The 22,894-nt window shown below is 46.8% G+C and overlaps 1 protein-coding gene across 2 annotated transcripts in view; it reads left to right on the forward strand.

The window, feature by feature from the left end:
• The first annotated feature begins 5,891 nt into the window (after positions 1 to 5,891).
• ptk2ba (protein tyrosine kinase 2 beta, a) overlaps positions 5,892 to 22,894 on the forward strand; it is a 167,384-nt gene continuing 150,381 nt past the window's right edge. For both annotated transcript variants that reach the window (XM_068025927.1, XM_068025926.1), the window contains exons 1-2: positions 5,892 to 6,116; positions 22,172 to 22,350. In XM_068025927.1, coding sequence (XP_067882028.1) covers positions 5,928 to 6,116; positions 22,172 to 22,350 — 368 coding nt within the window. In that variant the 5' untranslated portion in view covers positions 5,892 to 5,927. The remainder of the gene's footprint in view (positions 6,117 to 22,171; positions 22,351 to 22,894) is intronic.

Raw genomic sequence — 22,894 nt, forward strand, 5'->3', positions numbered from 1 at the left:
TCAGATGGGCAGAGGTAGCCTAGATGAGGAGTACATAGAATGTTTTTGGGCTAATTTCTTGAAATAATTCATTCTGGAGCTAACCAGACAGCAGGCTATACTAGACCTGGTATTGTGCAATGAGATAGGATTAATTAATGACCTCATTGTTAAGGTGCCGCTAGGTAGCAGCGATCATAATATGATTGAATTTTACATTCAGTTTGAGGAAGAGAAGAGTGGGTCCAAGACTAATATGTTAAACTTAAATAAGGGCAATTATGAGGGCATGAAAGCAGAGCTAGCTAAAGTGAACGGGCAAATCCGGTTAAGAGATAGGTCAATAGAGATGCAGTGGCAGACATTTAAGGGGATACTTCAGAATACACAGAATAGATACATTTCAGTAAGAAAGAAAAATTCCAAGGGTGGGACCCGCTGTCCATGGCTAACTAAAACAGTTAAATTTAAAGAAAAAGTCTATAATTGTGCAAAATTGGGAGGCAGGTCAGAAGATTGGCCAGAATATAAAAAACAGCAAAGAATGACTAAAACATTGAGAAGGAAGGTAAAATTAGAGTACAAGAGAAAATTAGCTAGAAATATAAAGACAGACAGTAAGAGTTTCTATAGATATTTAAAAAAGAAAAGAGTGAACGTTGGTCCTATAGAAAGTGAGTCTGGGGAATTAATAATGGAAAATAAGGAGCTGGCAGATGAATTGAACAGAAATTTTGCATTGGTCTTCACTATTGAGGATCCAAGTAACATCCCAATATTAGCTGTAAGTCAGGAAATGGAAGGGAGGGAGGAACTCAAGAAAATTGCAATCACCAGGGAAGTGGTACTGAGCAAATTGTTGGAGCTGCGGGCTGACAAGTCCCTGGGTCCTGATGGACTTCATCCTAGGGTGTTCAAAGAAGTGGCTAGTGAGATAGTTGATGCATTAGTTTTAATTTCCCAAAATTCCCTAGATTCGGGGAAGGTTCCATTAGATTGGAAAATAGCAAATGTAACTCCTTTATTCAAAAAGGGAGGGAGACAGAATGCAGGAAACTACAGGTCAGTTAGCTTAACATCTGTCTAAGGAAAAATGTTAGAAGCTATTATTAAAGATGTTATAGCAGGACATTTAGAAAAATTCAAGGTAATCAGGCAGAGTCAACATGGTTTTGTGAAAGGGAAATCACGTTTAACCAATTTATTGGAGTTCTTTGAGGGAGTTACATGTGCTGTGGATAAAGGGGAACCGGTGGATGTATTGTACTTAGATTTCTAGAAGGCATTCGATAAGGTGCCACATCAAAGGTTATTGCAGAAAATAAAAGCTCATGGTGTAGGGGGTAACATATTGGCATAGATAGAAGATTGGCTAGCTAACAAGAAACAGAGAGTAGACATAAATGGGTCATTTTCTGGTTGGCAAGATGTAACGAGTGATGTGCCACAGCGATCTGTGCTGGGGCCTCAAATTTTTACAATTTATATAAATGACTTAGATGAAGGGACCAAAGGTATAGTTGCTAAATATGCTGATGACACAAAGATAGGTAGGAAAGTAACTTGTGGAGAGGAGATAAGGAGGCTACAAAGGGATATAGATAGGTTAAGTGAGTGGGCAAAGACCTGGCAAATGGAGTCTTTCTTTGGGCCTCCTTATCTCGAGAGACAATGGATATGCGCCTGGAGGTGGTCAGTGGTTTGTGAAGCAGCGCCTGGAGTGGCTATAAAGGCCAATTCTGGAGTGACAGGCTCTTCCACAGGTGCTGCAGAGAAATTTGTTTGTCGGGGCTGTTGCACAGTTGGCTCTCCCCTTGCGCCTCTGTCATTTTTCCTGCCAACTACTAAGTCTCTTCGACTCGCCACAATTTAGCCCTGTCTTTATGGCTGCCCGCCAGCTCTGGCGAATGCTGGCAACTGACTCCCACGACTTGTGATCAATGTCACACGATTTCATGTCGCGTTTGCAGACGTCTTTATAGCGGAGACATGGACGGCCGGTGGGTCTGATACCAGTGGCGAGCTCGCTGTACAATGTGTCTTTGGGGATCCTGCCATCTTCCATGCGGCTCACATGGCCAAGCCATCTCAAGCGCCGCTGACTCAGTAGTGTGTATAAGCTGGGGGTGTTGGCCGCTTCAAGGACTTCTGTGTTGGAGATATAGTCCTGCCACCTGATGCCAAGTATTCTCCGAAGGCAGCGAAGATGGAATGAATTGAGACGTCGCTCTTGGCTGGCATACGTTGTCCAGGCCTCGCTGCCGTAGAGCAAGGTACTGAGGACACAGGCCTGATACACTCGGACTTTTGTGTTCCGTGTCAGTGCGCCATTTTCCCACACTCTCTTGGCCAGTCTGGACAGAGCAGTGGAAGCCTTACCCATGCGCTTGTTGATTTCTGCATCTAGAGACAGGTTACTGGTGATAGTTGAGCCTAGGTAGGTGAACTCTTGAACCACTTCCAGAGCGTGGTCGCCAATATTGATGGATGGAGCATTTCTGACGTCCTGCCCCATGATGTTCGTTTTCTTGAGGCTGATGGTTAGGCCAAATTCATTGCAGGCAGACGCAAACCTGTCGATGAGACTCTGCAGGCACTCTTCGGTGTGAGATGTTAAAGCAGCATCGTCAGCAAAGAGGAGTTCTCTGATGAGGACTTTCCGTACTTTGGACTTCGCTCTTAGACGGGCAAGGTTGAACAACCTGCCCCCTGATCTTGTGTGGAGCAAAATTCCTTCTTCAGAGGATTTGAACGCATGTGAAAGCAGCAGGGAGAAGAAAATCCCAAAAAGTGTGGGTGCGAGAACACAGCCCTGTTTCACACCACTCAGGATAGGAAAGGGCTCTGATGAGGAGCCACCATGTTGAATTGTGCCTTTCATATTGTCATGGAATGAGGTGATGATACTTAGTAGCTTTGGTGGACATCCGATCTTTTCTAGTAGTCTGAAGAGACCACGTCTGCTGACGAGGTCAAAGCCTTTGGTGAGATCAATGAAAGCAATGTAGAGGGGCATCTGTTGTTCACGGCATTTCTCCTGTATCTGACGAAGGGAGAACAGCATGTCAATGGTCGATCTCTCTGCACGAAAGCCACACTGTGCCTCAGGGTAGACGCGCTCGGCCAGCTTCTGGAGCCTGTTCAGAGCGACTCGAGCAAAGACTTTCCCCACTATGCTGAGCAGGGAGATTCCACGGTAGTTGGCAAATGGAGTATAATGTGGGAAAGTGTGCAATTGTCCACTTTGGCAGGAAGAATAAAAAAGAAGCATATTATCTAAATAGTGAGAGATTGCAGAGCTCTGAGATGCAGAGGGATCTGGGTATCCTAGTGCATGAATCACAAAAGGTTAGTATGTAGGTACAGCACGTAATTAGGAAAGCTAATAGAATGTTATCATTTATTGTGAGGGGAATTGAATACAAAAGTAGGGAGGTTATGCTTCAGTTATACAGGGCATTGGTGAGGCCACATCTGGAATACTGTGTACAGTACTGGTCTCCTTATTTAAGGAAGGATGTAAATGCATTGGAGGCAGTACAGAGAAGGTTTACTGGACTAATACCTGGAATGGGCGGGCTGTCTTACGAGGAAATGTCTTACGAAGAAAGGTTGAGGGAGCTAGGGCTTTTCTCATTGGAGCGAAGAAGGATGAGAGGTGACTTGATAGAGGGGTACAAGATGATGAGAGGCATAGATAGAGTGGATAGTCAGAGACTTTTTCCCAGGGCGGAAAGGGCTATCACCAGGGGGCATAATTTTAAGGTGATTGGAGGAAGGTTTCGGGGAGATGTCAGAGGTAGGTTCTTTACACACAGAGTGGTGGGTGCGTGGAATGCACTGCCAGCGGTGGTAGTAGAAGCAGATACATTAGGGGCATTTAAGCGACTCTTGGATAGGTACATGGATGATAGTAGAATGAAGGGTATGTAGGTAGTTTGATCTTAGAGTAGGTTAAAGGGTCGGCACAACATCGTGGGCCGAAGGGCCTGTACTGTGCTGTACTGTTCTATGTTCTATGAAAGGTTGGACAGGCTAGGCTTGTATCCACTGGAATTTAGAAGAGTAAGAGGTGACTTGATTGAAACATATAAGATCCTGAGGGGTCTTGACATTGTGGATGTGGAAAGGATGTTTCCCCTTGTGGGAGAACCTAGAACTAGGGGTCACTGTTTAAAAATAAGAGGTCTCTCATTTAAGACAGAGATGAGGAGAAATTTTTTCTCTCAGAGGGTCGTGAGTCTTTGGAATTCTCTTCCTGAAAAGGCGGTGGAAGCAGAGTCTTTGAATATTTTTAAGGCAGAGGTAGATAGATTCTTGATAAGCAAGGGGGTGAAAGTTTATCGGGGGTAGGTGGAAATGTGGAGTAATCAGTTCAGCCATGAACTTATTGAATGGCGGAGCAGGCTCGAAGGGTTGAGTGGCCTACTCCTGTTCCTAATTAGTATGTTCGTATGTAAAAATCTGAACACATTTTTCTCACTTGTGTGCAGCTACACTGGATGGAGGGTGGGGGTGATGGGAGTGCAGGGCATATTTTTGTGCCCCTACCATTTAAAAATAGGATGGCATTGGGCGGAAAATAGGGAGAGCATGGAAGCATCAAGTTATCGTTCCCACTTGTTTCAGTTTTTGGGTGGAGCATGATCTGACAGCCAGATCTCTCACTGGAAACAGATGGGTGACTCTTGAATATATGTTAAGTGAAGTTAGGGACATAGTTACAACCCCCGATACTGCCTTGTCCTCTTCCTGCTAGATTACCGGAAATTCTTGCTCCTGCCCACCCACCCTGAGCGTGATGAGTCGGGAAGTTGGCTGCTCTGAATATCCATTAAAGGGACCCTTGGCTGGGAGCTGGGAGCAGATTGAGCACTCAGTTCAGCTGCTTGCCGGATTTGAGGTTTAAAGGATTTGACATTAATGCTGCAGGTGTTGCAAAAAAGGCAGTGTTACGTGCCTTGTGAAAATAACACAGTTCTATTCATAATCCCATAATGGGACAGGTATGAAACTAAAACAGCGGCAGAGAAAGAAAATTGAGAGTAATAACTTGACAGCATCGGGAAAGGGGACCTGTTCGGTCATGACTTGTTAATTATTGAGCATTACCAATGCCAATGTCTCATGTTCATTTAAAAATGCACACATATTGATGTAGATCACTCTTTAAATGAATATAGTTTCGCAAATATCAATGGATTTACTATTTGTGTCTCGATCACTGATCATAAATTCAGGCTTTTTGCAGTTCTGTCCAGCACACTCTGAGAAGTCGGTCATGATCTATCCTTACTAGTTGGTTTGAAATTAATTGTCAAAATCTCTTCTCCAATTGGCACTTACTGGTCACTCACTTCTGAACTTGAACAAATTTCAGGGTTTCCCAGATCCCGATGGCGTGTCTGAGTTTAAAAGTGTTAATTGTTTCCCCATCCCTTGGCGTTTCTCCTCTCTTTTGTCATCCACGTTTCTTCGAATTACATCCAGGCCATTCAGGATTGAGATCAGGAAGCACTTCTTCACATAAAGGGGAGTGGAAATCTGGAAAGTCTCCCCCAAAATGCTGTGGATACTGGGGTCAGTTGAAATTTTCAAATCAGAGTTGGGTAGAATTGTAAGGGTATTGAGAGATATAGAGCAAAGGAGGTAAATGCAGCCGGGGTGCAGATCAGCTATTATCTGATTGAATGATGGAACAGACATGAGGGGCTGAATGGCCTCCTTCTGTTGCGATGTTCCATCTTGGAAGACAAGGATGGGACATGCTCCCAGCCCTCTACAAACACAACTGTTCCAAGCTGCTGAAGGTACAGGCCTGAAAAAAGTAGTTTCTGTGTTTGTTAATTAAAATATTCTGTTTTCAAAATGAGCTTTATTTTGATATATGACTATATTTTCCCCCAGATTAGTGATGGTGCTGTGCCAGAAAACCTGCAGTTTTTAAAATGACAGGTGACCAAAACCCCCTGGACACGTGGGTTGATGCCACAACACATGCCCTGTGCGTTCAGTCTGAGAAATCCAAGGAGGGAGATGCTATGAAGATCCTTAAAGTCTGTTTCTGCAGCAACACCAGTATCAACCTTGGCAAAAACTTCAAGTTAGTCAAATGCAACAACACAACAGAAATCAGGGTAAGTTTCATCAATTGATTTTATTACAACGACTTACAAGCATGTTACCAGAATTGAGAGGATGTAACTATCAGGAGAGACTGAGGAAGTAGGGACTCTCATCGCATAAGTGAGAAGACTAAGAGGAGACCTAATTGAGTGTTTTAAACAGGTGAATGGGTTCGATAGGGTGAATATAGAATATAGAATATAGAATATTACAGCGCAGTACAGGCCCTTTGGCCCTCGATGTTGCACCGACCCGTGAAACCATCTGACCTACACTATTCCATTTTCATCCATATGTCCATCCAATGACCACTTAAATGCCCTTAAAGTTGGCGAGTCTACTACTGTTGCAGGCAGGGCGTTCCACGCCCCCACTACGCTCTGTGTAAAGAAACTACCTCTAACATCTGTCCTATATCTATCACCCCTCAACTTAAAGCTATGTCCCCTCGTGTTTGCCATCACCATCCGAGGAAAAAGACTCTCACTATCCACCCTATCTAACCCTCTGATTATCTGATATGTCTCTATTAAGTCACCTCTCCTCCTCCTTCTCTCTAACGAAAACAACCTCAAGTCCCTCAGCCTTTCCTCGTAAGACCTTCCCTCCATACCAGGCAACATCCTAGTAAATCTCCTCTGCACCCTTTCCAAAGCTTCCACATCCTTCCTGTAATGTGGTGACCAGAACTGCACGCAATACTCCAGGTGCGGCCGCACCAGAGTTTTGTACAGCTGCAGCATGACCTTGTGGCTCCGAAACTCGATCCCCCTACTAATAAAAGCTAACACACCATATGCCTTCTTAACAGCCCTATTAACCTGGGTGGCAACCTTCAGGGATTTATGTACCTGGACACCAAGATCTCTCTGCTCATCTACACTACCAAGAATCTTCCCATTAGCCCAGTACTCTGCATTTCTGTTACTCCTTCCAAAGTGAATCACCTCACACTTTTCCGCATTAAACTCCATTTGCCATCTCTCAGCCCAGCTCTGCAGCCTATCTATGTCCCTCTGTAACCTACAACATCCTTCGGCACTATCCACAACTCAACTGACCTTCGTGTCATCTGCAAATTTACTAACCCACCCTTCTACACCCTCATCCAGGTCATTTATAAAAATGACAAACAGCAGTGGCCCCAAAACAGATCCCTGCGGTACACCACTAGTAACTAAACTCCAGGATGAACATTCGCCATCAACCACCACCCTCTGTCTTCTTTCAGCTAGCCAATTTCTGATCCAAAGCTCTAAATCACCTTCAATCCCATACTTCTGCATTTTCTGCAATAGCCTAGCGTGGGGAACCTTATCAAACGCCTTACTGAAATCCATATACACCACATCCACGGCTTTACCCTCATCCACCTGTTTGGTCACCTTCTCGAAAAACTCAATAAGGTTTGTGAGGCACGACCTACCCTTCACAAAACCGTGCTGACTATCGCTAATGAACTTATTCTTTTCAAGATGATTATAAATCCTATCTCTTATAACCTTTTCCAACATTTTACCCACAACCGAAGTAAGGCTCACAGGTCTATAATTACCAGGGCTGTCTCTACTCCCCTTCTTGAACAAGGGGACAACATTTGCTATCCTCCAGTCTACCGGCACTTTTCCTGTCGACAATGACGACATAAAGATCAAGGACAAAGGCTCTGCAATCTCCTCCCTGGCTTCCCAGAGAATCCTAGGATAAATCCCATCTGGCCCAGGGGACTTATCTATTTTCACACTTTCCAAAATTGATAACACCTCCTCCTTGTGAACCTCAATCCCATCTAGCCTAGTAGCCTGAATCTCAGTATTCTCCTCGACAACATTTTCTTTCTCTACTGTAAATACTGACGCAAAATATTCATTTAACGCTTCCCCTATCTCCTCTGATTCCACACACAACTTCCCACTACTATCCTTGATTGGCCCTAATCTAACTCTAGTCATTCTTTTATTCCTGATATACTTTTAGAAAGCCTTAGGGTTTTCCTTGATCCTATCCGCCAATGACTTCTCGTGTCCTCTCCTCGCTCTTCTTAGCTCTCACTTTAGATCCTTCCTGGCTAGCTTGTAACTCTCAAGCGCCCTAACTGAGCCTTCACGTCTCATCCTAACATAAGCCTTCTTCTTCCTCTTGACAAGCGCTTCAACTTCTTTTGTAAACCACGGCTCCCTCGCTCGACAACTTCCTTCCTGCTTCACAGGTACATACTTATCAAGGACACACAGTAGCTGCTCCTTGAATAAGCTCCACATTTCGATTGTGCCCATCCCCTGCAGTTTCCTTCCCCATCCTACGCATCCTAAATCTTGCCTGATCGCATAATAATTTCCTTTCCCCCAGCTATAATTCTTGCCCTACGGTATATACCTGTCCCTGCCCATCGCTAAGGTAAACCTAACCGAATTGTGATCACTATCACCAAAGTGCTCACCTACATCTAAATCTAACACCTGGCCGGGTTCATTACCCAGTACCAAATCCAATGTGGCATCGCCCCTGGTTGGCCTGTCTACATACTGTGCCAGATAACCCTCCTGCACACACTGGACAAAAACTGACCCATCTAAAGTACTCGAACTATAGTATTTCCAGTCAATATTTGGAAAGTTAAAGTCCCCCATAACAACTACCCTGTTACTCTCGCTCCTGTCGAGAATCATCTTCGCTATCCTTTCCTCTACATCTCTGGAACTATTCGGAGGTCTATAGAAAACTCCCAACAGGGTGACCTCTCCTCTCCTGTTTCTAACCTCGGCCCAGACTACCTCAGTAGACGAGTCCTCAAACGTCCTTTCTGCCGCCGTAATACTCTCCTTGATTAACAATGCCACATCCCCCCCCTCTTTTACCATCTTCTCTGTTCTTACTGAAATATCTAAATCCCGGAACCTGCAACATCCATTCCTGTCCCTGTTCTACCCATGTCTCCGAAATGGCCACAACATCGAGATCCCAGGTACCAACCCATGCTGCAAGCTCACCCACCTTATTCCGGATGCTCCTGGCGTTGAAGTAGACACACTTTAAACCAAGTTCTTGCTTGCCAGTGCCCTCTTGCGTCCTTGTAACCTTATCCCTGACCTCACTACTCTCAACATCCTGTACACTGAATGTGGAGAAACTGTTTCCACTTGTGAAGCTGTCTAGAATAAAGGGGCCATGAATATAAAATAATCACCTACGGATGAAATAAAGAATTGAGGAGGAATATGTTTACACAGGGAGTGGTGAGAATGTGGAACTCGCTGTCACATGGAGTGGTGGCAGCTGGTGGATATGATGCATAATAGGGAGGGTTGATACATATATGAGAGAGAAGGGAATGGAAGGATCGTTTGACAGGGTGGGGGGAGATCATTAGAGTGGGAGGAGGCTGCTGTGGGATATCAACACCAGCACAGACTCATTGGGCTGAATGGCCTTTTCCTGTGCTGTAGATTCGATGAAATGTAATTTAGTGACTAGCACAGACTCAGTAACTATACTGTGACAAAGTATAAGGAACCCTTATCCTTCTGTACTTACTAATTTAATAAGCAGTGTCGAAAGCTTTTCTTCCATGTACATGTACCCACTACCCTATCATTGACTCTACCTATGCATTTAATCCCCTCCCACAGTCCATGTCCACTCTCCCCTATTACTGACTCTACCCACCAATTTAATTCCCCAGTCCTTTGTCATGCAGACCCCCACCTGCCAAGAATGAGGCATATTAATTTTGTCATCTGAACATTGATTTTAAACTGTTGCTGGAGTGAAGAAATGACTGGTTTGAAGATCACCAGACACTTGGCTGGAAGAACATTTGCATACTAAGAGACAGTGCTTGGAGAGACAAACGAATTGATCACTGATCCAATGAACAGAGATTGGTCTGACAATGGTTCCACATCTTTTTGGTAAGAGACAGCACTGCACCGGACCCCCCTGCCCCCACCCCCACCGAGAGCTTTGAAATCCACAAACCTCGCAGGAGAGACTGTTCCAAATAATGAGCTAGTCACGTGACTAACCTGCTGGGCAACCTGGGGATTTTTGAATTGTGCCACAGAGAAAGGCACAGAAGGCAGCGTGCAACTGAAGCTGGAACAAGGAAGCCTCTCTCCTGGTTGTCTCCCTCTCGCTTTCTCCCCAAGCCACTGCACCCACAGAAGACACGTAAACCTCAAGAGAGAAAAGACTCCAACATCAAAACAAGTTGAAGCGTGAACTGGGCCCCAACGAACAGCAGGACTGACCAGCAACCAAAGACTCCACATTGAACTCAAAGGACAGTAAATAACTAACAGATCTTGTCTCAAACTTTTCCCTTTATTCTTTCTACTTTTTCTGTCTCTATCTGTGTGTGTGTTGATCGCGTATGCATGCTAGCGTGGTCACGTCACATATTTATAGTCGTTAACCGGATTAGAGTTTAAGATTAATAAACTTCTACCTTTCTTGTTTAAATTTAACGAAACCTGTTTGATTTCTTTGCCTTACAATTGGAGCAGTGAACAAGGATTCACTGAGGGGGGAGCTAAAAATACAGTGTTTTAAAAATTAAACCCTGTTACAGTTAAACCAGGCAAAGGCTGATAGGGAACCCCAGACCCCTTCTCACCTGGTTGTAAGAGAAATTTGGGGGCGAGCACCTGAGATTTGACCTGCAGACAAAGGAGAGAAATTGGAAGTGGGAAGTCAAATTGATCCCAAACTAAAGAGTAAAGATTTAAATACAGGTTTTCTTGTGGCTGTGTGTGATTGAATATGAACATGTCTGCAACCGAAGCTAGTAGCTCTCCAAGTCAGGGTGAAGTAACTTGGGATAAGTTAAAAGCACTGTCTATGGAGGAGTTGAGGAAAATGGCTGAGCAGTGTGGGATCACTGTACCTGGCAAGGCTAGGAAGTCTGAACTCCTAAGGCTAGTGGCCAACCATTTTTCCCTGGAATCTGACGAAGCAGAAACAGGGTTAGAAGCAGACTCTGATAGAGTATTGTTAGCAAAGATACAATTAGAACAGAGGAAACTTGAATTTGAGGGAAGAGAGAGAGAGAAAGAAAGAGCCTTCCAGAAGGAACATGAAGAAAAAGAGAGAGGAGAGATAGAAAGAAAGACAAGAGAAAGAAAGAGAGAGACGAGAGACAAAGAGAAAGACCCTCCAGAAAGAATGCAAAGAGAGAGAGCTGAAACAACTTGAGTTAACTAGGGGGCGACAGAGTAACCCCAGTGAAAGCATGGCCAATATGGAGGAGCGTAATTCAGGGCTTAGTACATAGAAAATAGAAGCAGGACATTCTGAAGGGGAGGGTGAGCAGTCAGAGGTCGTGGTTCACATTGTTACCAACGACATAGGTAGAAAGAGGGATGAGGTCCTGCAACAAGAATTTAGGGAGCTAGGTAGCAGATTAAAAAGCAGGACCTCAAAGGTTGTAATCGCTGGATTACTCCCGATGCCACTTTCTAGCGAGTATAGGAATAGGAGGATAGAGCAGATGAATGCGTGGCTGAGGAGATGATGCAGGAGGGAGGGCTTTAGTTTCCTGGATCACTGGGTCTGTTTCTGGCAAAGCTGGGACCTGTACAAGTTGGACGGGTTGCACCTGAACCAGAACGGGACCAAAATCCTTGCTGGGAGGTTTGCTAGTGCTGTTGGGGGGTGGTGGTTTAAACTAATTTGGCAGGGGGATGGGATACAGAATGGAGGTACAGTAGGGGGTGAGGCACAGCCAAATATAGAAGAGAAACTGAGTCAGTCTGGAAGGCAGAGCAAATATAGACCTGTTAAGGCACAAGTGAAAAATGCAAGGCTGGATTGCATCTATTTTAATGCAAGGAGTCTTACTAGGAAGGCAGATGAATTGAGGGCATTGATTAACACATGGGATTATGATATTATTGCTATCACAGAGACTTGGCTGAGGGAGGGGCAGGACTGGCAACTCAATATCCCAGGGTATAGAATCTTCAGGCGTGACAGGTGAGGGGATAAAAGAGGAGGTGGGGGGTAATGCACTGTTGATCAAGGAGTCAATTACTGCAGTAAGGAGGGATGATATCTCATAAGGTTCCTCAAATGAGGCCATAAGGGTAGAACTTAAGGACAAAGGGGGGGAAATCACTTGGCTGGGAGTGTACTACAGGCCTCCAAACAGTCAGGGAGAGATAGAGGAGCAGATATGTCGGCAAGTCTCAGAGAGGTGTAAAAATAATAGGGTAATAATAGTAGGGGATTTCAACTTTCCTAATATCAACTCGGATAGTCTTAGTGCAAAAGGCTAAAAGGGGGAGGAATTCTTAAAATGCATCCAGGAGAGCTTTTTCAGCCAGCACGTAGAAAGTCCTACAAGAGGAGGAGCAGTACTGGACTTAATCCTAGGGAATGAAGCCGGACAAGTGGTAGAAGTGTCAGTGGAGGTACATTTCGGGGATAGTGACCATAACTCTGTAAGATTTAAGGTCGTTATAGAAAAGGACAAAGACGGGCTAGAAATAAAGGTACTGAATTGGGGGAAGGCCGATTTCACTATGATAAAATAGGATCTGGCCAAAGTGGACTGGGAACAGCTACTTGTAGGAAAGTCTACATCAGGCCAGTGGGAGTCATTCAAAGAGGAAATAGTGAGAGTTCAGGGCCAATATGTTCCCGTAAAGGTGAAGGGTGGGACCAACAAGTCCAGGGAACTCTGGATGTCAAGAGATATAGTATATTGGATCAGGAAAAAAATGGAGGCTTATGGCAGATTCAGAGTGCTGAAAACAGCGGAGGCACTAGAGTATAGAAAGTGTAGGGTGGCACTTCAAAAAGTAACTTGGAGAGCGAAGAGAGGACATGAAAAAACATTGGCGGTGAATATAATGGAAAATCCCAAGGTGTTTTATAAGTATATTAACGGCAAGAGGATAACCAGGGAAAAAGTAGGGCCCATTAGGGACCAAAGTGGCAATCTGTGTGTGGAGCCATAGATGAGGTTTTAAATGATTACTTTTCATCTGTGTTCACTATGGGAAAGGACGATGTAGGTGTCGAGATCAGGGAGGGGGATTGTGATATACTTGAACATATTAGCATTGAAAGGGAGGAAGTATTAGCTGTTTTAGCGGGCTTAAAAGTGGATAAACCCCCAGGCCCAGATGAGATGTATCCCAGGCTGTTAAGTGAGGCAAGGGAGGAGATAGCAGGGGCTCTGACACAAATTTTCAAATCCTCTCTCTGGCCACAGGAGAAGTACCAGAGGACTGGAGGGCAGTGAATGTGCTACCATTATTCAAGAAGGGTAGCAGGGGTAAACCAGGTAATTACAGGCCGGTGAGTCTAACATCAGTGGTAGGGAAACTATCAGAAAAAATTCTGAAGGACAGGATTAATCTCCATTTGGAGAGGCAGGGAATAATCAGGGATAATCAGCATGACTTTGTTAGGCGGAGATCGTGTCTAACTAACTTGATTGAATTTTTCTAGGAGGTGATTAGATGTGTAGATGAGGGTAAAGCAGTTGATGTAGTCTACATGGACTTCAGTAAGTCTTCTGATAAGGTCCCACATGGGAGATTGGTTAAGAAGATATTCAAATTGGATCCAAAATAGTTTAGTGGCAGGAGGCAGAGGGTAATGGTCGAGGGTTGTTTTTGTGAGTGGAAGCCTGTGACCAGTGATGTACCACAGGGATCGGTGCTGGGACCCTTGCTGTTTGTAGTGTACATTAATGATTTGGACGTGAATATAGGAGGTCTGATAAGTACGTTCGAGATGACGCGAAAATTGGTGGTGTCGTAAATAGTGAGGAGGAAAGCCTTAGATTACAGGACGATATAGAAGGGCTGGTAAGATGGGCGGAGCTGTGACAAATGGAATTTAATCCTGAGAAGCGTGAGGTGATGCATTTTGGGAGGACTAACAACGCAAGGGAATATACAATGGATGGTAGGACCCTAGGAAGTACAGAGGGTCAGAGGGACCTTGGTGTACTTGTCTATAGATCACTGAAGGCAGCAGCACAGGTAGATAAGATGGTTAGGAAGGCATATGGGATACTTGCCTTTATTAGCTGACGCATAGAATATAAGAGCAGGGAGGTTATGATGGAGCTGTATCAAATGCTAGTTAGGCCACAGCTGGAGTACTGTGTACAGTTCTGGTCACCACACTATAGTAAGGATGTGATTGCACTGGAGAGGGTGCAAAGGTGATTCACCAGGATGTTGCCTGGGCTGGAGCATTTCAGCTATGAAGAGAGACTGAAAAGGCTAGGGTTATTTTCCTTGGAGCAGAGAAGGCTGAGGGGGGACCTGATTGAGGTATACAAAATTATGAGGGGCATTGATAGGTTAGATAGGAAGAAACTTTTTCCCTTAAAGTAGAGGTCAAGGACCAGGGGGCATAGATTTAAGGTAAGGAGCAGGAGGTTTAGAGGGGATTTGAGGAAAACTTTTTTCACCCAGAGGGTGGTTGGAATCTGGAACACACTGCCTGAAGAGGTGGTAGAGGCAGGAACCCTCACAACATTTAAGAAGTATTTAGCTGAGCACTTGAAACGCCACAGCATACAAGGCTACGGGCCAAATGCTGAGAAATGGGTTTAGAATAGTTGGGTGCTTGATGGCCGGCACAGACATGATGGGCTGAAGGGCCTGTTTCCGTGCTGTATAACTCTATGACTCTATAACTTGCAACATATGTCCTCTCGCGTTCTGTCCAAGTCAGGCAGTTGTATACATTGTCATTATTTACTCGGTTCATTCTCAGGATTTGGGTATTTATTGCACATCCTTAGTTGCCCTTTAGAAGGCAGTGCTGAGTTGTCTTCTTGAACCTCTGGCTGGTGCTGTAATACAACTGCACTTCAAAGAGAACTTAACCATCTGGAGGCCAGATTGGCTAAAGATGCAGATTTCCTAACCGCAAGGCGATTAATAAACCAATTGGGTTTTTATGACAACTCAACAGCTTCACAGTCACTTTTACTGAGTATTTGTTTTAAACTGAATTCAGCTTGTCAAACTGGCATGGTGAAATTTGAATTGTTATTGTCTGGATTAGCAGTCCTGTAAAATAACTTCTACACTAGCTGAATTGTGGGGAAACCCGACTGTTTCCAAAGTAAATGTTACATGAATGAGCTGACACACAGAGGATGATCAAATATTATGATTCATTGTTGATTGTAGAAGAAGCTCATTAAACTGCATAAGAAAATTTGCAGTCTGCCCAGGGAACATACACATCAAGTCTGTATTCCTTATATGGCCTGGAGAATAAAACAATTAGTTTCCTGTTTAGAGGGAGGATGATGAAGCTAAAGATGAGAAAACTTTTTTTATAACAACTAGTTCGTGCTCAAAGTGTGAATGTTGATCCATATATGAGTCTTTGTGGGTGAGAGAACTCTGAAGCACATTGAAAATGTGTGAGATTCTGCAGTAAAGTTTCCAATCCACAATCAGAACTGACAAACATCAATTTAACAAATGACAGGTTGACTGCAAGCTTTAACCTTGTTATTTTCAGAGATTCCCCCTATAGCAGTGTAACGTTGGAGCAATGACCCTAATCTTGAGCATAAACACCGCAATATGGCTGCTGCATCTTTGGAGTGACCTAATTTCAATATTGTATGACACAGATTGACTAAATTTGTAAATCTCCTCCATCTGCCATACGACCATATGAATTAGGAGCAGAAGTAGGGCATTCGGCCCCTCTTGCCTGCTCCACCATTCAATAAAATAATGGCTGATCTGTTTGTGTCTCGAATTCCACACTCCCATCTACCCCCGGGAACATAGAAACATAGAAACTAGGAGCAGGAGTAGGCCATTCGGCCCTTCGAGCCTGCTCCGCCATTCATTATGATCATGGCTGATCATCCAACTCAGTAACCTGTTCCCGCTTTCGCCTCATACCCTTTGATCCCTTTAGACCCAAGAGCTATATCTAACTCCTTCTTGAAAACATTCAATATTTTGGCCTTAACTGCTTTCTGTGGTAGCGAATTCCACAGGCTCACCACTCTCTGGGTGAAGAAATTTCTCCTCATCTCAGTCCTGAAAGGTTTACCCCGTATCCTTAGACTATGACCCCTGGTTCTGGATTCCTCCACCATCGGGAACATCCTTCCTGCATCTACCCTGTCAAGCCCTGTTAGAATTTTATAGGTTTCTATGAGATCCCCCCTCACTCTTCTGAACTCCAGTGAATATAATCCTAACCGACTCAATCTCTCCTCATACATCAGTCCCGCCATCCCAGGAATCAGTCTGGTAAACCTTCGCTGCAGTCCCTCTATAGCAAGAACATCCTTCCTCAGATAAGGAGACCAAAACTGCACACAATATTCCAGGTGTGGCTTCATCAAGGCCTTTGATTCCCTTGCCTAACAAGAATCTATCAACCTCCACCTTAAAAAAATTCAATGACCCCGCCTCCACCACCTTCTGAGGCAGAGAGTTCCAAGGTCGCACAACCCACTGAGAGAAAAAAATTTCTCCTCATCTCTCTCCTAAAAGGGTAACCCCTAATTTTAAAACAGTGGCCCCGAGTTCTGGACTCACCCATAAGAGGAAACATCCTTTCCACATCCACCCTGTCAAGACCGTTCAGTATCTTATAAACTTCTAATACAGCTAGCAATGGCAATAGAATTGCCTTAATCTCAGAGAAACAAAGCTACAGCTCACCAAGGAAGACACAGATGAATTCAGCTATTTCCAAGATCCAGAGCCCAATCCAAGGAGCCACACCAGCCTTTGATAAAAGTGACAATGGTACTCGACTTCATTTCCCACAGGCTGTCTAGAGATGCTTAAAATCATGAGGGGTCTGGACAGAGTAGATAGGGAGAAACTGTTCCCACTGGCGGAAGGATCCAAAACCAGAGGACACTGATTTAAGGTGATTGAGAAATGAAGCATTGACAACAGGAGGAAAAACATTTTCATGTAGTGAGTGGTCAGGATCTGAAATGCACTGCCTGTGATTGTGATGGTGGCAGATTCAATCGCACTTTCAAAAGAGAACTGGACAATTATTGGAAAAGAAAACATTTGCAGGACCATGGGGAAAGAAGGGGCAGTGGGACTAGGTGAGTTACTCGTGCAGAGAGCTGGCACGGACACAATGGGCCGAATGGATTCTTTCTGTGCTGTAACCATTCTGTGATTCTATGATTGATCCAGTACCAGCTCACAAATGTCTGATTCTATGTTGAGTCTTCGGAATTCTCTTCCTCAAAAGGCGATGGAAGCAGACTCTTTGAATATTTTTAAGGCAGAGGTAGATAGAGTCTTGATAAGCAAGGAGGTGAAAGGTTATCAGGGGTAGGTGGGATTGTGAAGTTGAGGTTACAATCAGATCAGCCATGGTCTTGTTGAATGGTGGAGCAGGCTCGAATGGCCTACTCCTGCTCCTAGTTCATATGTTCATATGTAAAATCGTTAAAATCAATGCCAGGATGTGGCAGGAGAGACTGGAAACCTTTTCTGAAAGATGTGACACTCCCAGGGTACAAGACTTGGCCAATTGCTTCCGTTCAGGCAGCATCCGCTGGCATTTACCAACAGGAAAGATAGCATCAGGTAAATAGTCAAATGGTCAGTGAGTACCAGCTAGATGTCTAGATTCCTGGAAGACCCACAATGTCCCTATGTTAAAGGAATTATAGGTTTCCCATTCATTTCAGGGTGGGTTGAGTTGTTTATTCTTGGAGATGTAGTTCTGATGCTGCTTCTGATGTAAATCTGTAATCTACATTATCCCGTGTACATTCAAACTTAGTGTCATGGAGCAGGTGTCTCCTCTACTCAAATGGTTCTGTTTGAGGAATGGGGGTACTGCTACTCTATAGAATATTTCCCAGAGGGAGGGGAAGGATGGTGTGGTGTCCTGTGTAATGCACAACAGAGTGGTCGAAAGAGGTATACATAAAATTCTGGAAGATCAGCAGCCACAGGGAATGATAATAGAAGAGGGAAGAGGATAGAGTACTAACAGATACTCAGCAGTCAATGTAGGAAATAGCACGGGACATTTTGAGGACTTGAAAGTTGCTTTATAAATGAAAACTCAAGTTTTTAATGATATACATGCGGAAGGAAATCCTTTTTATTGTTTTTGGATGTCGACCTGTTTTAAATTGCCTCTTAGATTTGTGCAGGTGGAGATTTTATGCAGTGTCCTACCTGGCTGACTGGGAGATTAGCTGTTTCATTGCTTCATTCCTGCTTCTGACTGTAATCTGTTCTTCTGAGCTGGATCTCGACGATCCTGGTCTTCTGTTAATTTTTGCCGGTGTCAGTAACACAAAACTTCACCACCACAGATCTGTCCTCACCGGGAAAATCATGAAAATTACTTTTCAACTTCTTTAGCAGTGAAGAAATCTCTCTCTGACCAAAAATACATTCTTATTTTTTACTTGCTCTTGGTTTTTTGTAATCTAAGATTGAACACATGAGGTATAGTGGTATCTGTATTCACCAATGATTGACAAAACTCTATCACCAGTAACAATGTTGTATAGTCTGGTTCAAACTGCTTACTTAATTCCTACATTGTCAGACAGTCATTGCTTTATTCAAACTTGTCTCACTGGTATTTAGACAAGTCCCAGCCAAAGGCTCTGTATTTCAGAATCTTTCCTGACACTGTTCAGCCCTGGGGTGCAACTTGGAGATGTTGACCCAGCCCAGCGGATAGAAATGGGACAGACGGACAATGTAAATGACCTGGAAGACTTACCCACTGATATCAATCTCTCTTCCTGCTGCCTTCCATTATAATCTTCTCTTGGCAGGTGGGAAGCAAACCTCTGGGTCCTTCGTTACATATTCAGATCAGGCTCTGATGATGCTGGAACTGGGGCGACAAGAGACTCAAAGATGAACTGATTGAACCGTGTCTTTATTTTTCTTGTGGTGCTTTAAACATCAATGTTCATCTGAGCCCCATCCAGAAAAGTTTGAGTCTCCTGCCCTGGGCTTTCCAATCCTGATCTGGTAACCCACCCGAGACCCTCCTCCTTCAGCCACCAGCTCTCCAGCCACCAACTGTCCAGCCACCTGCTCTCCAGCCACCCACTGTCCAAACACCCACTGTCCAGCCACCCACTCTCCAGCCACCCACTCTCCAGCCACCAACTGTCCAGCCACCTGCTCTCCAGCCACCAACTGTCCAGCCACCTGCTCTCCAGCCACCCACTGTCCAAACACCCACTGTCCAGCTACCCACTCTCCAGCCACCCACTCTCCAGCCACCAACTGTCCAGCCACCTGCTCTCCAGCCACCCACTGTCCAGCCACCCACTGTCCAGCCACCCACTCTCCAGCCACCCACTCTCCAGCCACCTGCTCCCCAGCCACCTGCTCCCCAGCCACCCACTCTCCAGCCACCCACTCTCCAGCCACCCACTCTCCAGCCACCCACTCTCCAGCCGCCCACTGTCCAGCCACTGGCTCTCCAGCCACCCGCTCTCCAGCCACCCACTGTCCAGCCACCCACTCTCCAGCCACCTACTCTCCAGCCGCCCGCTCTCCAGCCACCCACTCTCCAGCCACCTGTTCTCCAGCCGCCCACTGTACAGCCACCCGCTCTCTGGCCACCCACTCTCCAGCCACCTGTTCTCCAGCCGCCCACTGTACAGCCACCTGCTCTCCAGCCACCCACTGTCCAGCCACCCACTGTCCAGCCATCCACTGTCCAGCCAACCGCTCTCCAGCCACCCGCTCTCCAGCCACCCGCTCTCCAGCCACCCACTCTCCAGCCACCCACTGTCCAGCCACCCACTCTCCAGCCACCCACTGTCCAGGCACCCACTCTCCAGCCACCCACTCTCCAGCCGCCCGCTCTCCAGCCACCCACTCTCCAGCCACCTGTTCTCCAGCCGCCCACTGTCCAGCCACCCGCTCTCTGGCCACCCACTCTCCAGCCACCTGTTCTCCAGCCGCCCACTGTACAGCCACCTGCTCTCTGGCCACCCACTGTCCAGCCATCCACTGTCCAGCCAACCGCTCTCCAGCCACCCGCTCTCCAGCCACCCATCTCCAGCCACCTGCTCTCCAGCCACCCACTGTCCAGCAACCTGCTCTCCAGCCACCTGCTCTCCAGCCACCCACTGTCCAGCCACCTGCTCTCCAGCCACCCACTCTCCAGCCACCCACTCTCCAGCCACCCACTCTCCAGCCACTTGCTCTCCAGCCACCCACTGTCCAGCCACCTGCTCTCCAGCCACCCACTCTCCAGCACCTGCTCTCCAGCCACCTGATCTCCAGCCACCCACTCTCTAGCCACCCACTCTCCAGCCACCCACTGTCCAGCCACCTGCTCTCCAGCCACCCACTCTCCAGCACCTGCTCTCCAGCCACCTGCTCTCCAGCCACCCACTCTCCAGCCACCCACTCTCCAGCCACCCGCTCTCCAGCCACTTGCTCTCCAGCCACCCACTCTCCAGCCACCCACTGTCCAGCCACCTGCTCTCCAGCCACCCACTCTCCAGCCACCCACTGTCCAACCACCTGCTCCCCAGCCACCCGCTCTCCAGCCGCCCACTGTCCAGCCACCCACTCTCCAGCCACCCGCTCTCCAGCCACCCACTGTCCAGCCACCCTCTCTCCAACCACCCGCTCTCCAGCCACCCACTGTCCAGCCACCCACTCTCCAGCCACCCACTCTCCAGCCACCCACTCTCCAGCCACCTGCTCTCCAGCCACCCACTCTCCAGCCACCCACTCTCCAGCCACCCACTCTCCAGCCACCCACTGTCCAGCCACTTACTCTCCAGCCACCCACTCTCCAGCCGCCCGCTCTCCAGCCGCCCGCTCTCCAGCCACCCACTGTCCAGCCACCTGCTCTCCAAGCACCTGCTCCCCAGCCACTCGCTCTCCAGCCACCCGCTCTCCAGCCACCCACTGTCCAGCCACCCACTGTCCAGCCACCCACTCTCCAGCCACCCACTCTCCAGCCACCCACTCTCCAGCCGCCCGCTCTCCAGCCGCCCGCTCTCCAGCCACCCACTGTCCAGCCACCCGCTCTCCAGCCACCCACTCTCCAGCCACCCGCTCTCCAGCCACCCACTGTCCAGCCACCTGCTCTCCAGCCACCCACTCTCCAGCCACCCGCTCTCCAGCCACTCGCTCTCCAGCCACCCACTATCCAGCCACCCGCTCTCCAGCCACCCGCTCTCCAGCCACCCACTCTCCAGCCACCCACTCTCCAGCCGCCCGCTCTCCAGCCGCCCGCTCTCCAGCCACCCACTGTCCAGCCACCCGCTCTCCAGCCACCCACTCTCCAGCCACCCGCTCTCCAGCCACCCACTGTCCAGCCACCTGCTCTCCAGCCACCCACTCTCCAGCCACCCGCTCTCCAGCCACTCGCTCTCCAGCCACCCACTATCCAGCCACCCGCTCTCCAGCCACCCGCTCTCCAGCCACCCACTCTCCAGCCACCCACTCTCCAGCTACCCACTCTCCAGCCACCTGTTCTCCAGCCGCCCACTGTACATTCACCCGCTCTCTGGCCACCTGCTGTCCAGCCACCCACTGTCCAGCCACCTGCTCTTGGGCCACCCATTCTCCAACCACCCACTGTCCAGCCAACCACTGCCCAGCCACCCACTGTCCAGCCACCTGCCTTTGGGCCACCCATTCTCTGGCCACCTACTGTCCAGCCACCCGCTTTCGGGCCACCTGCTGTCCAGCCAGCTGCTGCATCCTGCTTCTTCAGGTGCGCAGCTAACCAGGACTGGAGGTGGGGCTGGTGGAGGGGAAACGGGTGGTGCATGCCTATGAGGCCTCGGTTTTAAAATCACTGAGACAAACGGGGATTTGCCCCTCTCGTTGCCCTCTCCCACCCCACTCCTGCTCTGCATTAAAATTGAACTTACCAATTCTGTGGACACTGTGAGCCAGTTTCCACATTCACCTCTTGTTATTTACAGCGCTCTGCAGGATGTGAATTTCCAAAATGATTGTTTCAGCATTTTGATTTCTATGAGGCTACTTGTATGATAGCTCTCTGTCAGACAGGCCAGTGGTGTTATGCTTTAGTGTCATTAACACAAAACTGTCCTCTTCACCCACAGGAGATTATTAACATCGTATTGGACAGTGGGAGAGTGGGACCCAGTATTATTTTTAAGAGCTGCTATGGACTCCGACTGAAGCATCTAAAGTCTGATGAAGTATACTGGCTCCACCCTGACCTCACAATCGATGAAGTTCAGACAAAGTACGAGAGTCTTCACCATGAAGCCGAGTGGAGGTATTGACACCACAGTCCAGAGTGTTTAATTATCTTTCAGTGACAGATAATGCATCAGAGAAAAACGCCATTCAGGTTTGATTTGTTCACAGTTAGGGAACTTCTGGCCAAACTGATTGGTCCAGGAGGTGCCTTCACAAAATAACCTGGATCAGTTTAATCTCCACTCCCTTGGCCAATGAATGAGATGAAATGACTTGTCTCTGACCTATCTTCTCATGTTTGAGAAATTCTTTATTAACTAAATCATCCCTCTCAACTCCTGCAGCATATTCCAGTCTGTAACTCACGCTTGGGTATCCGATATTCTATATATAAACCACAACAAAACACTGATTCCAACAAATACTCAACCTCATTATTCTAAAAGTAAACAATCTGAATTTCTAAATTAAGTTACAGCCTGTTAAATCACTCGTATTTGTCCATTTTCCTGACCTTTTGATGCAGTCTCCTTTTTATTACAAGGATGATACCAGTACTGTGAGTTTTTAACTATTGGGAAAGGTTGACCAAGGCTGGTGCTCGATTCTCCGAAATAGAG

The sequence above is a fragment of the Heterodontus francisci genome, unplaced genomic scaffold (assembly GCF_036365525.1).
Source record: "Heterodontus francisci isolate sHetFra1 unplaced genomic scaffold, sHetFra1.hap1 HAP1_SCAFFOLD_766, whole genome shotgun sequence".
In the NCBI taxonomy this organism is placed as follows: Eukaryota; Metazoa; Chordata; class Chondrichthyes; order Heterodontiformes; family Heterodontidae; genus Heterodontus; species Heterodontus francisci.